Source organism: Bubalus kerabau, chromosome 4 (assembly GCF_029407905.1).
Source record: "Bubalus kerabau isolate K-KA32 ecotype Philippines breed swamp buffalo chromosome 4, PCC_UOA_SB_1v2, whole genome shotgun sequence".
NCBI classification, from domain to species: domain Eukaryota; kingdom Metazoa; phylum Chordata; class Mammalia; order Artiodactyla; family Bovidae; genus Bubalus; species Bubalus kerabau.
In genome coordinates, this window is record NC_073627.1 from 33,517,996 (window position 1) to 33,535,070 (window position 17,075).

At 45.9% G+C, this 17,075-nt stretch overlaps 1 protein-coding gene across 8 annotated transcripts in view; it reads right to left on the reverse strand.

The window, feature by feature from the left end:
- The window catches only part of MAP2K4 (mitogen-activated protein kinase kinase 4), a 104,859-nt gene that overhangs the window by 14,158 nt on the left and 73,626 nt on the right, over positions 1-17,075 (reverse strand). For 3 of the 8 annotated variants that reach the window (XM_055576492.1, XM_055576491.1, XM_055576489.1), the window contains 2 exons: positions 16,069-16,114; positions 12,363-14,915 (listed from right to left, as the gene is read on the reverse strand). The exons of 2 other annotated variants lie outside the window; for them this stretch is intronic. In XM_055576492.1, the coding sequence (XP_055432467.1) occupies positions 14,802-14,915; positions 16,069-16,114 (160 nt within the window). In that variant the 3' untranslated portion in view covers positions 12,363-14,801. Of the gene's footprint in view, positions 1-12,362; positions 14,916-16,068; positions 16,115-16,457; positions 16,938-17,075 lie in introns of those variants that run through there. 3 more of the 8 variants (XM_055576490.1, XM_055576487.1, XM_055576485.1) reach the window with 1 other exon arrangement.

A 17,075-nucleotide genomic window follows, 5' to 3' on the forward strand; every position in this document is an offset into this window, starting at 1 on the left:
ATAGTCAGTGGACAGTGAAGAGGTCCACGCGGCCAAGCTGAGAGGCTAAGTGGGGAACGAGTAGGAGACACAGTCAGAGGCATATGGAGACACCCCGGAAGGGTGGTGAGGTGGGACACAGGGGAGGTTCCTGAGCCGGGGACTGAGTGACACTACTGAGATCTGTAACAGCAGCCCTCTGCCACTCTGCAGAGAGTAACCTGCAGAAGAACAGAAGCGGGGGATCAGGGAGGAGCCCTGGCGACGGCCAGAGAGGAGATGATGGTGGCACGAGCCACGACGGGAGCTGCGGAAGCAGGAAGAGGTGGTCGGATTCTGGATTTATCCTGAAGAGCACAGCCAACACACTTGCTGGTGAGTTCAGTGTGGAGAATGAGAGAACAGGTTTAAAGGCAACGGGAAGGTTGGTTGAGCTAACGGAAGAATGCGGTTGCCCTGAACTAAGTCTGTTGGAGGAACAGGACAGGAGGAGATTAGGAGCTCAGTTTTAAACAAGAACACGAGATGCCTCACAGGCTCCCAAGTGGAAATGTTGTGTAAGAAGTTAGATAAATGAGCCTGAAGTCCAGGAGGATGATCTAGGTGGAAATATAAAGTTGAGATTTATCCACTTACAGGGCATACTTAAAGCTTGGAAACTGGGTGAGCTCGCCAAGACTGTGTGTGTGTGTGTGTGTGCGTGTGCGCGCGCGTGTGTGCGTGTCCTTATTCTTGTGTGTCAGTATGTTTCTTTTTCACAGTGCCGATTGTCTGTATGCTGTAAGAACTGTGGATATCAGGGAATGAGATGTATTCAACAATATCTGGTAACCTACTCCTCTGTAAGCACAGATCTTAATGAAAAGTACAACACGAATTCATCAGCTGAGAAATGGAGGAGGGTGAGGTGACTTTCAACTCTGCACAGACTTAGCCATGCTCGGAACTTAGTAGGCTTGTGACTAAAGTTGATTTTTTTCAAGTGATTCGTTAATGAGCTGGTAAGTAAAAAGACTCTCATCTTTAGATTACCAGTTACTTGCACAACAGTGAGCAAATCATTTCGTTTCTCTGAGCCTCTGTTTCCCAAAATGCGAAAATGGGAACCTGAAACTAGAGAAGCCTCCACTCTAGCTCTCAGTCGGAGACAACCTCTTCTTAACTTGCTGGGAACTGTTTGTTTTTCAGCTATCTGGCTCCCCCAAGTGGTCGGTGGAATGAATGCAACTTGCATCTTGTTGAGACACTCAGTCGTGTCTGACCCTTTGCGACCTCGTGGACTGCAGCTCGCCAGGCTTCCCTGTCCTTCACCATCTCCCAGAGCTTGCTCAAACTCATGTCCATTGAGTCAGTGATGCCATCCAACCATCTCGTCCTCTGTCATCCCCTTCTCCTGCCTTCAACCTTTCCCAGCATCAGGGTCTTTTCTAATGAGTCGGCTCTTTGCATCAGGTGGCCAAAGTTTTGGAGCTTCAGCTTCAGCATCAGTCCTTCCAATGAATATTCAGGATTTATTTCCTTTAGGATTGATTGGCTTGATCTCCTTGAAGTCCTAAGGATTCTCAAGAGTCTTCTCCAACAACACAGTTCAAAAGTATCAATTCTTTTGCGTTCAGCCTTCTTTATGGTCCAACTCTCACACCCATACATGACTACTGGAAAAACCATAGCTTTGACTATACAGACCATTTTTTGGCAAAGTAACACTTTAATATGCTGTCTGGGTTTGTCATAGCTTTCCTTCCAAGGAGCAAGCTTCTTTAAATTTCATGGCTGCAGTCACCATCTGCAGTGATTTTGGAGCCTAAGAAAATAAAATCTGTCACTGTTTCCATTGTTTCTCCATCTATTTGTCATGAAGTGACAGGACCCGATGCCATGAGCTTCGTTTTATGAATGTACAGTTTTAAGCCAGTTTTTTCAGTCTCCTCTTTCACTTTCATCAAAAGGCTCTTTAGTTCCTCTTTGCTTTTTGCCATAAGGGTGGTATCATCTGCTTATCTGAGGCTATTGATATTTCTCCTGGTAATCCTGATTCCAGCTTGTGCTTTATCCAGCCCAGCATTTCTCATGATGTACTCTGCATACAAGTTAAACAAGCAAGGTGACCATATACAGCCTTGATGCACTCCTTTCCTGATTTGGAACAGCCCCAGTCAACCACTGTGATTACCATTTTGGATGCATTTTCTCATTAAAGTTTTCACCAAAACACTAGGAGGCAGTGATTTCCCGTGTTTTTAGCTCGCATACTAGGAAACCAAGACAGGGCTCAATGTGGCAACAGTGAGTGATGATCCAGGATCCAAACCCAGGCAGTCTGAGAAAAGAGAGGGAAAACTCCCCAGTTCATTCTCTCAGGCAATCATAACTCAAAGAAGAAGAAAGACGAGGAGGAGGGGGGAGGGGAGGGGGAAGAGGAAATAGCAGCAGCAGCGGGAAAAATCTTGGAAGAAAGTTGAAGACTGCAGGTTTGTATCACTGGACTACGGATGTGAAAATTTTACATACAACTGTGGTTATTCTTGTAACTAAATAATTGTTTAAAGGGTGGTTAAATTAAATAATGGTTTAAAGGGTTCGATCCCTGGTTTAGGAAGATCCCCTGGAGAAGGGAAAGACTACCTACTCCAGTATTCTGGCCTAGAGAATTCCATGGACTGTACTGTCCATGGGGTCGCAAAGAGTCAGACACGACTGAGCGACTTTCACTTAAAGGGTGGTTGGATATTAGAAAAATCCATAAGTAATTCACCACAGTAATCGATTAAATAAGAGAAATCATATACTCTGAAACAACCACAACATTGTTAATCGGCTATACCCCAATATAAAATAAAAAGTTTACAGCTTGGGAAAAAAAGAAAAATCAATACTGATCTCAGCAAATGCATACACATCATTTGATAAACTTTAACCTCATTTACTAACCAAAATAAACTCTTCATAATTCTAGATAAAAGGAAACTTTCTCACTTGTGAAAGAATATCTACCAAAACAACATACAAAACAGGGCAAAGGTCATGCTAAGCGGGGAAATGTTAGCTCCATTCTCATTACAGTAAGGAATAAGACAAACATGCCTGGTATCCCCATACTGTTTACTGTGGGATTAGAGGTTATAACCAGTATAATAAGATAATAAAAAGGAAATTAAGGTTTAAGGAAAAAAGGAAGTAAGACATTCATTATCTGGAGATGTTATAACCAGTTAAACAGAAAACTCAAAACAAACTATAGGCCAATGATCAGAGGGAAAAGGGGGGAGTTCAGCAATGTGATGGGTGTAGGATTAATATATCAAAATTCAATTAATTTCTGTGTTCAGTCATGTGCATGAGACCCCATGGACTATAGCCTGCCAGGCTTCTCTCTCCATGGAATTCTCCAGGCAAGAATACTGGAGTGGGTTGCCATTTCCTTCTCCAGGGGATCTTCCTGACCCAGGGATTGGACCCACATCTTCTGCATTGGCAGACAGGTTCTTTACCACTAAGCCACCTGTAAAGCCCATACATAATTAATTTCTATATACAAATAAAAATATATTTAAACAGTAGATCACATTATAATCATACCAGATAATCTCAACTACCTAGTAATAATCTAAAATGTGCAGACCTCTAGAAAACATGATTTTATTGACATATTAAAGATTTAAACAAATGGAAAGACATATCATGTTTATGATGAAAGTAAAAGTGGAAGTCGCTCAGTTGTGTCCGATTGTTTGTGACCCCATGGACTATACAGTCCCTGGAATTCTCCAGGCCAGAATACTATAGTGGGAAGAATTTCCCTTCTCCAGGGGATCTTCCCAACACAGGGATTGAACCCAGGTCTCCCACGTTGCAGGGAATTCTTTACCAGCTGAGCCACAAAAGAAGCCCGAGAATACTGGAGTGGGTAGTCTATCCCTCCTCCAGGGCATCTTCCCAACCCAGGAAAGCTATCAGCTGAGAAATGGAGAAGGGTGGGGTGATTTTCAACTCTGCACAGACTTAGCCATGCTCAGAACTTAGTAGGGTTGTGACTAAAGTTGGTTTTCTCCAAGTGATTTGTTAATGACCTGGTAAGTAAAAAGCATCTCATCTTTAGTTACCAGTTACTTGCACAACAGTGAGCAAATCATTTCTTCTGAGCCTCTGTTTCCCGAAATGTGAAAATAAGAGCCTGAAACTAGAGGAGCCTCAACTCTTGCTCTCAGAGAGATCCTCTGCTTAACTTGCTGGTAACTTGCTTGTTTTCAGCTATCTGGCTCCCCCAGGTGGTCGATGGAACGAATGCAACTTGCTTTTTGTTGTTCAGTCATTGGAGAAGGAAATGGCAACCCACTCCAGTGTTCTTGCCTGGAGAATCCCAGGGACGGGGGAGCCTGGTGGGCTGCCGTCTATGGGGTCACACAGAGTCAGACATGACTGAAGCGACTTAGCAGCAGCAGCAGCAGTGACCTAAAGTGACTGAGGACTAATGTATGCATTCACTGCAATTCAGTAAGAATGCAAACAGAAGTTTCAAAGAACTTGATGAGATCATTCTAAAATCAGAGAAGAGATCAACACCCGGCATAACATCAAGATGGGCTCCAATGACCCCTCCCTAACAAAACTAGTGAAAATTATTTTCTTTTCTCTCTTGCTGCTGCTGCTGCTGCTAAGTCGCTTCAGTTGTGTCCGACTCTGTGCGACCCCAGAGATGGCAGCCCACCAGGCTCCCCCGTCCCTGGGGTTCTCCAGGCAAGAACACTGGAGTGGGTTGCCATTTCCTTCTCCAGTGCATAAAAGTGAAAAGTGAAAGTGAAGTCGCTCAGTAGTGTCTGACTCTTAGCGACCCCATGGACTGCAGCCTACCAGGCTCCTCCGTCCATGGGATTTTCCAGGCAAGAGTACTGGAGTGGGGTGCCATTGCCTTCTCCACTTTTCTATCTTAAGCCTCTGCAAATAGTCTTAAAGACAAAGAACACACAAACATGAATCAGGAAAACCTACAAAAATTCAGCAAGAAAAGTGAGTCAGTGGTATTTGAACCAAAACCTGTTCACCACCCCCTCCCCCAACACAGTTCAACAAAGGAGAGACTCCACCGCACAATGCTGCAGCCAGGGCCACAGGGTCCCTCTTCCCTGGTTCCCAGTTAGATGGCTTTCTTCAACAAAGAGTAGGACTTGAACGAATTTCCCATGCTGCCCACAGCCACCTGGGCCAAGTCCCAGATGAGTGTGATCAAGACAGGTGGGCTCCCCTCCTGCAACATGAACCCTGATGGCTAGGATCCCCTCCCAGACTAAAAGGCCATGATCATCACAAGGAAAAGGTGAAATTATATTTCTACCCCACACCATTTACAAAAATCAATTCCGAATGAGTTCAGAACTTGAACGTCTGAAGTAAAACTTTAAAACTCTTAGTATAAGATGCAGAGTTAACAGTTTTAAACCTTGTGATTAAAATCTTAGTCTTTCAAATAAGATGCAAAAACCATGAATTATAAAATACTGATGTCCGTCTGAATAACTGATGTTCGTAACATTTGTTCATCAAGATACCTTTTAAAAAGTGAAAAAAATAAGTTACCAAGAGAAGGTATTTTCAGTATACACACCCAGGAGCAATTTGGATTGATAATATAGAAATGACAATAACTAAAAATAAGACATAAGTAACCCAATGAGAAAACGAGCAGAGACATGAATGAGGAAACACATCTGGCCAGTAAATGTGTCTACAGGCCTCTCATCATTAGCGACTGTCATATCAAGGTCACCTTTTAAACTTCTTCTATTGGAAAAAAACCTTAGTCTGAAATATCAAATGCTGGAGAAGATGTCGAGAGTAAGTTAGTGCAGTTACTTGGAAAACAGTTTGGTATTATCTCTCAAAATTGAACATTCAATGCATGCTTTACGATCTAGCAATTTGACTCCAGCATGGGTCCAAAGGAAATTCTAGCCCTTGTGAAGCAGGACACAAGAACAAGAATATTCACAGTGGTACTATTCACCTGAGAAAAATCTGGAAATAAACAAAATGCCCACGAATGGGAAAATGTTTTTTTTTTTTAATGCAATGGAATATTACACAGCAATCAAACAGCAATACAGATATTAGGAGGAAAAATCCCCAAATAGTATAAACAGCATGAAGTTTTGATATAAGACCTAAACTCAGAAATATGCTCTATCTATCTATGGAAGGAAGGGAAGAAGGGGAAGGAAAGGAGGAGAGGGAAGCAGGGAAGACAAAAGAGAGCAAGTGAACAACCAACATGGGACTTCAAGAGAAGGATTATGTTGTCAGGGAAGGCAGGGAAATGTGATAGTAACTGTGAGGTGAGGTTCAGTTCAGTAGCTCAGTCGTGTCCGACTCTTTGCGACCCCATGAATCGCAGCACGCCAGGCCTCCCTGTCCATCACCAATTCCCGGAGTTCACTCAAACTCATGTCCCTCAAGTCGGTGATGCCATCCAGCCATCTCATCCTCTGTCGTCCCCTTCTCCTCCTACCCTCAATCCCTCCCAGCATCAGGGTCTTTTCCAATGAGTCAACTCTTCGCATGAGGTGGCCGAAGTATTGGAGCTTCAGCTTTAGCATCATCCCCTCCAAAGAAATCCCAGGGCTGATCTCCTTCAGAATGGACTGGTTGGATCTCCTTGCAGTCCAAGGGACTCTCAGGAGTCTTTTCCAATGCCACAGTTCAAAAGCATCAATTCTTTGGTGCTCAGCCTTCTTCACAGTCCAACTCTCACATCCATACATGACCACTGGAGAAACCATAGCCTTGACTAGAAGGACCTTAGTTGGCAATGTCTCTGCTTTTCAATATGTTACCTAGGTTGGTCATAACTTTTCTTTCAAGGTGAGGTTAGATACAGGTTATTTCTAGTTATGAGTTTTATTTTCACAAGAGTTTCCATTATATTCCTGTTAGTTAATAACCAATTATCTAGGGCCTTCCTTGGTGGTCCAGTGGTTAAGACTCCACCTTCCATTGCAGGTGGCATGAGTTCAATCCCTGGTTGGGGAACTAAGATCCCACATGCCACAAGGTGTGACCCAAAAAATAGTAATAGCCAATCATCTAAATAAAGTAAGGAGGAAACTACTCACTAGCTAGGCCACCACATGCCCAGTAAAACTCATGTTTTTAGGGCTAAAAGGAAGGAAAGGAGAAGAGATTCTGGGTGTGGGGTTGGGGAGGATGGAGAGCAGTCTCCACTGCACCGCTTGCTCTGCTAGCTCAGTCTCTGTACTGAGGATGAGGTGGTTGGACGGCAGCACCGCTCAACGGACACGAGTTTGAGCAAGCTCCAGGAGTTGGTGATGGACAGGGAAGCCTGTCATGCTGCAGTCTGCGGGGTCGCAAAGAGCGGGACGCGACTTCGCAGCTGACGGACAATGACTATATTGTTCAGTTCAACAAGTTTTATTTGATCCTTTTTTTCTTCTTAATAGCACTGATAGTCTCTTATTTCCAGACTCATATGTTCAATCTTCCCACTTGATTTCTTTAACATGTTAAACATTTATTTTATATTCTTTGATAAGCTCAAGTAGTTCACACTGCTTATGGTCTCTGATGGCTCTCATTTAGCATGTTGCTTGTGTTTGTGATTTATTTCACTTGTTATATAGGTCTGTTGAGACGTTAAGCTGTTTTATATTGGAGTATAGCTGATTAACAATGCTGTGACAGCTTTAGGTGGAGAGCAAGAGGATCAGCCTTACATATACAAGTATCCATTGTCCCCAAACTCCCCTCCCATCCATCAGCCGTACATTTTTGACTGTGAACTAGTCATTTTCCTTTGAGCCTTACCCGTGGTAGTTCTTTGAACCTGAGTTGAAGACTTCCACCAGAGAAAATTACTTCTGGCCTCTGCCAATCACCTGGGGATGATACTACACCAGGTCTGTTTAATTTAAACCTTCTGCTTGGGGTTCTGGGACCACAGTGGGAATTCAGACCATGAACCCACATGGAAGTTGACTTGTGGTTATGGCTTCTTGGAGATCTTGAAAATTTTCCTGCATCCAGTGCCAGGATGAAGACAAGTATGTTTCCATTTCTTTTCCCACCACTTGGCAGACATTTGTCTGCCTAAGACTTCATACAAAGCCCTTCAAGGTCTCAGCCTTGTTGGGGCACTGGTGCCACGCCTTACATCCTGAGCCCTGAACCCCCCGCATAATTTTAAATACAAAAGCTCAAGCTCGAGGTTCAAAACTCAGCAAAGAAGACTTACCTGTCCTCACATTGTTCCCGAACACTCTCAGGAATAAAAGTTGCTCCTGGCAAGTTCTTAACACTTTCTGTTCTCAAGTGAAGCAACTCTTCATTCTTTGAAAATGGAATTACTTTCTAGAAACAGAATAAAGGTTGGAATCAAGAGTTCCTGCTGCTTCTATTTATGGGGGCTGGGGGTGAGGGTGCTTCAGAGATTCCTTACTTTTGTGTCAACCTGGGGGAAAGCATTTGAAAATAGTTTTATTTTGTGATTACCAGTGTAGTTACTGCAGTTAGGAGTACTGTTAACAGTATCCAAGCTAATGTCCGGTCAGAGACAGAAGTCACCAGTACTTCATTAATGACAGCTGACTACTTCTATTTACACAGGACCTAAAATTGGGTTCCTCACTACTGAGTGTGTGGTTCCATGACCACAGTCCGCGTTCACCTCCTTGCTTTTAGCAGAAATACCCAATGGTTATGTAAATCCAATTTATTTGGCGTGGTTCTGGGAAAACAATCAGTTACGCTAAACAGGATGAGATGCTGCCGTCAGATGTGAAAACGTCAGGCCTACAAGTCCTTTTTCACTGAAAAGGACTATCACTGTAGCACCTGGAAACCAACTCTACCACTGGGCCACCAAGATGCCTGAGGCCGACTAAACTCACAGACAAGGAAGGAGAGAGACAATTCATGAAACACGATTAACTGCTGCATAGGGCTGCGTTTAAAAAGAAACGTGATTACAGCTCAGAGGACAGAGTTGGGAACGGCTTCCCAGAGGGTGTGACATTTAACCCAGGTCTTAAAGAATGAGCAGGTGTTTTCAAAAGACAAGTGAAGAAAGGAATTCCACATGGAGGGGCCGGTTTAGGCACCAAGAAGAAGGCATGACAGAGCAGAACAGGTTCAGCAAACCACGGAAGGCTGTGAATACGGCACAGATTCTGTACAGAAACCCGAATCTCTCAAGCCAGAAGACAACTTTCCTCCAGGCCTCCCACATGCTTCTACCCCTCATCAGGAGCCAGTCAGCTCACCCCTCCCAAGCTCACTCTTAAATCCACTCCATTCCACTACTTCACCTCCCCCCAATTTTTGTGCAGAATAGTCCAAGTTTCTCGATTGTCCTTCAGGTCCACCACTTCCATTCCAGCCTACCCAGTCACTGAGATGATTTTTGGAAAGGACCAATCAGATCAGGCCACTTCCCTGCTTAAAATCACTTAAGAGATAAAAGTCCATCTTTGAACACAGAACTCAGTGCATTCTTATTTATATAAAAACGTCAAATGTGTTCTTGGTGTTATGAGAATTGCCACCAAGACTTCAAAATCGGGTCTTAAGAGACAACAAGCATCATGGAACCTGCTTGCTATCTGGGTAACAGATTTCTATTTTCAATTTTACATAGCCATGCCCCAGCTTCAGGGTTTCACTGGTGGCTCAGTGGTAAAGAATCCACCTGCATTGCAGGAGCCGCAGAGATACAAGTTCCATCCCTGGGTCAGGAAGATGCCCTGGAGGAGGGAATGGAAACCCACTCCAGTATTCTTACCTGGAGAATCCCATGAACAGAGGAGCCTGGTGGGCTACAGCCACGGTGTTGCAAAGAGTTGGACACCACTGAAGCAACTTAGCACGCATGCATGCACGCACACTGTATCTTTTATAAAGCAAGCTTAAAATAAATTTTTCACGTACCAAAAAAAAGAGTCCATCTGTGGCATGATGTGCAATTCCCTACATAATTATGACATTAAGCAAATTACCTATTTCAGACTGGTGTCCAGTGAGTAGGACTGAGGCAACTTTCTACCTCAGAGAGTTGTCTTCACATTAAATCCGTGGGTAGTGCTGTGAAAAACTGGAGGTCCTCTTTCATGGTTCTTCAGCAAAATGTGTAGGTAGAGAGAAATTTCACATGCAGATGGAAATCTGACTCACTGCGCACTGGGATGGCTCAGTTTTAACTTTACACTTCATGCTCTACATGGGTTGACAATTTTAGAGAGCAGGATCACATTTTACATTCAAGAAATACGAACACATTTTGGCATAGCACCAGGAAAGAAATCTGTTATTGAGGATATTGAACTACTGACCTGTATAATGATTTCAAGGTTTGAGATGACAATTCCTAGATATCCATTTACCTGGAAGACGGGGAAGACCAAACAATATGTCACTTTAGCCTTCAGGAAATCCCTAGGAGGTAATGGAACCTGATGCTTCAGACTAGAGGAACTCCTTACACCACACTACCACCACCTGTTCAGGACACCTCACAAGGACCCTCGGAAGGGTGTCACCACTGACTGCATTTGCCCTCAAGCCACTTAACAAGGTATTTAAGGGAGACAAGTTCAAGACCAAAGGTGTTTGGGTTCTCTACCCCTTACCTCTCAGATATCAAGCACCGATGGTATGCATGTAACTGGAGCATAAGAGCTCTGGCCAAGAGCTGGGACACAAGCCCCGTCTGGGCCTCCGAGACCAGCAGCCAGTGTCCGGGTGCTTTCAAGCCTTCATGCACCCCTAAACTATCCTCCTGCATCTAAGATGGATAGAACTGAGAAAAGAAAGGCCATTTTAATACTAAAAGAGCCATGTCAAGTCCATGTCCTGCCACAGTGACGGGGCCACAGTACATCATCACAAGGCTTCTCACATCATGCTTGAAAATCAGCTCTGAGTCTTCTGGTTAGTTCCAAAAAACTCCCTTCTCCACAACTGCCTTCACAGTGCCCACTAAGCCCCTCTGAGGCCCCAGAACCTCGGACTTCAAGGCAGCACAGCAGGCCGTGGTAAGGCTTGTGAGCAGAGCACTCCCCAGGCATGGCTCACTCTCCCAGTGCTCAACATTTCCTCAATAGCGGTATTAATCAATGTAATTTCTCAGAGTAAGCGCTACAGCCTTGGAGATGAATCTCAACTCTCCACCCTCTGTTGTCAGAGCTCTGAGCCTGGTTTTCCTCTAACCTCTAAAAAGGGCCACTGACACCTGACTCTGGAAGGCTACAGTTACGATCAGATAAGATCAGCAAACACAGGTAGTGTCCACAAAGTGCGGTGTGCATGGTCCATCTACGATGCTCTGTCTTGCACAGAGCTGGTGCTCAGCCAGGACCTGGCAACTCTATGGGGTCTCTGTCCCAGAAGCTAAGGCTTGGCTGGAGGGGCAGGATTCCTCTAGCCATGCCCTTCCTAGGTCAGTGCTTGATTACTCATCACAACTGCTCCTGTAATGGCATCTCCTGCATCTGAGACCAGGCTGGCAGTGGGCGCAGGAGAAGGGTAAGGTGCTGGCTTAGTCTATGCTCAGGGAGTCAGGATATAACAACGAGGGACAGGTGGAAGCATGACAGGTCAGTCTGGCGTGGGTGCCCCAGGTTCTTCTAGTTCCCAGGCCTCCATGGCTTTCCACTCACTCCCATGTCCTCCACCCACAAGCCCCCCAGTCTGACTTCTGTGGGGCTTCCACCCCCCAATCTCCCTACCCCCGTCTTTCAGGAAACAGTGAGTGGCTACATCTGAGCTGACCTCTCACCTCCAGCTGGCAGTCACAGCGCCAGGAGCAGACCAAGTGCCTGGTGGTCAGACGTCAGGCCAAGGCAGGCCGGCTTCTTACAAGCTGTCTCTCCACCAAGACGCAGGGTCAAGCACCCTCAGCTGTCAGCAGCAGACAGCTGGGGCAGGTCCTCCTGTGCTCAGTCACATCGGACTCCTTGCGACCGCACAGACTGTAGCCCACCAGGCTCCTCTGTCCATGGGATTCTCCAGGCAAGAGCACTGGAATGGAGCTGACATTTCCTCCTTGAGGGGATCTTCCCAGCCCAGGGATCGAACCTGCATCTCCTGTGTCTCCAATATTGCAGGTGGGTTCTTTGCCACTGTGGGGAAGGTCAGGGAGACCAACAAAGAAATCAATCTGGAAAGACCCCATCACGCCTGCTCCAACAGAAAGCAAAGCTTTCTTCCAAGAAGAATAAGCAGAGAGAAGGCAACCACGAGAAGCGGGGAGAAAAAGAAAGAAGCCATAAACACTTGCAGAACAAGAGAATTTTTCCCAATGTGAAATGCACAGATAATTTAATGGAATTTACTTGATTTTCCCCTCTCAGGGTCTGACTTCAGAAAATCGAATTACAAAGTCATCATCACATCCTAGATTTATTACAACTGACCTGCAGGCAAGAGGAGAGAACTATTACATCGACACTTCGATTCCATGGATACATCTTAAATAGAGGGAGAATTCAAACAAGAATACAGGATAAACTATTCCCAAGCTCCAGGAAGCAGTCATGTGACTGAGCTGCACTTTTTACAGACAAATAAGGCAGTAGCCCTTCACATCAGCTTTCCGACAGTTTTTATACAATATGCTTCTGTGGTACAGGAGAGAAATAACCAGAGCTCACAATGTACAGTTCTTACACTATTGTTACAGAGTGTGAACACTGTACACCCTTTTCATAAAGATACACTGTAATAAACTCCTTGCCCTTGAGTTTATAGTTTATAATAATCTATGATTAATACACTAAAATTGCCTTTTTTATGTGGTCATCCACATGAGAGAATGGTCAGATCAGCTCCTGGACGGTCAGCACTGTGTTCCTCTCCATCTGCATATGGCAAAGTGACCCCACGCGGAGCCAGACAGAAGGGTGACCACGGAGATCCGGAGTCCTCCTGAGTCCCCGGGAGCCGTGGGGATGGGGGCGATGGCTTGGCATGGTCAGGGGCAGGCGCTGCAGGGCTTCCCCTCCGAGGCTGGGAAATCTGGGGTTTCGATGCCACGGCAGAGAAAACAGGAAGATCAGGCGAGTGGACCAAAGCGAGAAACCACTGGTAAATTCAGAAATTGACAGGATGTAACTGTAAACAGCACCATTCTCCCTTTGTTGTTGAGAAGTGTCCGTGACTGTCACCTGGGAGGAGACACAGCGACACCCACCGCTGTTTGGTTCCGTCACGGCATCTGCCGCGTCTCAGACCTCGGCCGCTTTACGCTCCAGTGGGCGTGAGCTGCTCAGGGCGCTGCTGGACAGACTTCACCATCACACCTACGCAGGGCGTCAGGGGGCCGGAGGGAGACCATGGAGACCCGGCTCGCGGGGAAGGGAGGAAGGACAGCAGAAGATGCAAATTTCAACGGCCTCCTAGAACTATTCTGGGGCTCTTTGGGGGTTTTTTGGTTTTAGGCTTGTTTTTTGTAGAACTCCAATCCTAAGAAATGTGGTGACCTGCTCGAGTCTTGTAGGTGAGGAACTCATGTAAAAGAAATCCTCCTCTGGTCAAGTGTTATCTCTAGAAGAGATGTTCTTCCATCACCTGCCACATCAGCTGGGCCCCGCCTTCTCAGCCTTTTAAACTTGAGATCATGGGATACACTGGGGGCTGTACAAATTCTTGGTAAGGAACATCCCTGGTAATCATAAAGGTTTCTGTTATAGGGAAAAAGGTGAGATACTGGATCAAGCAAGAGTCACATAGGGGCAACAGACCACACAGGTGGGGAAAGAGACGCAGAAGCTGCAGACCTGGACCAGTCATGTCACACAGCTGAGATCTGGTCTTTTGCTGCCTAAAAGACATCTTTATCTGATCAGTCAAGGCACGTTGCTACCAGCTACTTCTCCCCGTCAGTGAGTTATGGTGGCCAGAGCATCAGGCTTGGGACCAGGGGAAATACATAGCTGCTACGAGTTGTTCCAGACAGGATTCTAGGATTAAAAACATCTGTAAACTTTGCCCTCCCTATTCTTCCCTTCTCAGCCCGGGTGGTTTGTGGCAGGTGGAACATCCAATTGGCAGCACACCGAATTCTGAGAATCAGCACCTTCTCTGACGTGTGGCAGACTCCTGAGTCTCCCTGATGGAGGGCAGAGGACTGGGGGTGGGCGGGGGAGAAAAGAACATGTTCTGTTCCGTCTCGGCATTTTCACGTTCTCCTCTCTGAACGCAGCACGGTTTTTGGTAAAGATAAACGTGCTCTAATTTAACGTGATATTTCAAACAGGGAATTTGGCTGAGCACATGGATCCCCAAGCGTGGACAGTGACTGTCAAACAACAGAAGGTCCAATCAGTCAACCTATTGCACTTGGTGAAGAAAGTCTACCCCTCCTCCGTCTCCCAGCTCCGGAAGGCAAGGTGTCTCGCCGGCTGTGCCTGCTGCACGCTCCAGCCCAGAGCCTGCATTCAGACACAGCGTGGCCACCACCGCATCCATCCAGCATTCGGAAGCCTGACGAAACACCCTTCCAGCAGCTGCGTCTCCAGGCTTCGAGTCTAGAAATGAGTTTACAATGTGGTCTTATCACAGTCAGCAAGCTGATCGTACTGACATCCACGTTCACGGGAGAGCAGGCGAGGTCTCTGACCGGCACTGACGCTGCGCGGGTGCTCGGGTCACACGGGGATGCGCGTTCGGGGTGGCGGGAGTATACAGACGGGATGGAAACAAACGCCAGTCGTGGTGTGCATGGTGTCTGGCGAGCAATAAAAACACTGTGGTAGGGGTGAAGGTTCTGTACGTCTTGCTTCCTCTCAGCCCTTAGTCTAGAGTCTGACGTAGCAGCGACATCAATCGACATACATGGGGGAGCTCGGGGTGGCTGGCATTTGATCCAGGATTTTACACACATAGCATGCGACCTCGACGGCGCGCTCCTCATACATCAAAATAAAGGGGTGTTTCTGCAAGAGGATGGAAAACAAGGAAAGACATGTGATCAAGATTCACATCAGAGCTCAGAGGGAACTGTTCCTGTAGAGATCCAGCTCTGCAGGATCCAGCCAGGTTGAGCTGTGAAGGCCTGCAGTGAGGCAAGCCAGGCTGGGCTCCACACACACAGGTTAGTGAGATACCATACACGGTGTTGGTATGGCTGTGTTGGTATACCCCACACCCCTGGCTGTGGGGTCTGGAAGCTTATCTGCCTATCAGGGCCCCTGTGTTTTTCAGCACAAATCAGAGCTGGAGCCTCTACTGCCCTCCAAGAGCTCAGAAGCACTGCATGAACCCCAGTTGCCATTCCTCCTGGATGCAGGATGTCCCCGTGAACAGCAGAGGGACCTTACGGCAAAGTTTCCGCTGTGATCCTCTGACCCTCCCCCCAACTCTCAAAGAGGCTCAGCAGCAGCTCCTCCTCCCGTGTGCTTGTGCCTGCACCTTCCAAATGCCATGGCTGCGTATCTGCCTCCCAAGCCCCCTTTTTCATCCTCCAACCCCAGCGATGTTTTTCTTCCATAGCTTTGCTAAGTACACTGACTCAGTAAGCTTAGTCAGTGCTGGGGTGGACCAGAGTTTCACCTAATATCCTTGAAAAGCTAGGCGCTAAGAGTGACAAGTGGGTTTTTTCCTAAAATATTCCCACAGTATTAGGTCACAGTAACTTTCTTCACTCCCAGGGCCAAGGCCAGATCTGGTACTGCTTAAAAAGCCCCAGTTCTATACAAGGGTGAGAACTTTCAAAGAACCGGGAACGGGCCTTGGGCGTAAATTTGCATGAGAGCTTTTAGTCAAGGCAATATGAACACAATAAATGGTTACAGATGTGTCTCTGTCACACACACAGGCTGGGAAATAGCTCCTGAAAGCGAAGGTTAAAGTTCCTTGGGGGTAGTTTTTATAACGTGCTGAAGCCAAAATTTCCCATCAGAATCCAGCTAGTATATTAGTAGGAAAATCAGACACAACTTTTGTCCTTCCAAATCTCCTTGTTTTTAAAACATCTTTAAAAACACTCAGAAGGTCAAGCAGCACGGCCAGCGGCTGGCTCAGTGAGCCTGCGTCCTGGAGGGGTCAAGTGTGAGGAAACACCTCCTAGCCCCAAAGTCTCAGACTCACCAGGAGTTCTTTATACTTTGGCCTTTTGGATTCATCCTTCGTAAGGCTAAAATAACACAGAAATTAACATCATTAAAATGGAGACACAGTTACTCGAGTATTTTTATTTTCACAAGCAAAAGCATCACAATAGGTCAGATATTTTTTTTTCCTTCAGATACAAAGTCACAAAGCAGCCAAGCTGCCAAACATAAAAGACAGAAAAACTTCAGCAATCTGCACCACGAAATGTTAAAGTCTTATAGGACCTAAAAAGAATAGAGAGAAGCAGCATTCCCAGGAAGAAAAAACTGAGAAAAAGAAAAGCATTTTCAAGAATGAAAAGAAGAATATACAAAACGCTCTAGCTCTTTGCTCACAAACATATCTTACTTCTAAATCAAGTCAGATAAACAGAATAATTATCAAAAACATTCAAATGATAACAAAACAGGTTTTATTTAAAATATAGATTGAAATAGTACAAGGCACAACTGTACTCTTGCCACATCAGTATGTATTTATCCTTACGTGCCATACACACACACCCCCACACATTAAAAGATGAATACACAAAAACATCAGGCATGGGGTTCATGTGTTCCTTGGCATAAGATCTCCCTGAGCCAATGTATGGTTCTACCAGTCGAGCTCTGGGCCTGACCCGACTATGTTATGTGTTTATGTCACAGCAGAGACCCACTCCTGAAAGTCTGACCTGGTAGGATCTTAACTTGATAAAAGTGTCCACGTGATTCTGGTACAAGTTCACTGTGAGAAGCACACCAGAGTAAGAGGGTGAGTCTCCAGAGGCTGTATCTCTTGTACAAGGTACTAGGAATCTGGAGGCAGCAGCTGCTCCACTACCCACAGCTGCTCTTCCTTGGCGCCTGAGTAGCAGAATAAGAGTGACGCACCACCAGGCTTGCTGGGACCTTCCACGCAGCCACGGTGACCCGAGTCCCAGCTCAGAGGACACAGGGATACAAATAAGCCCTCCTTCCCCAGTATAAAGTACCAACATTGCT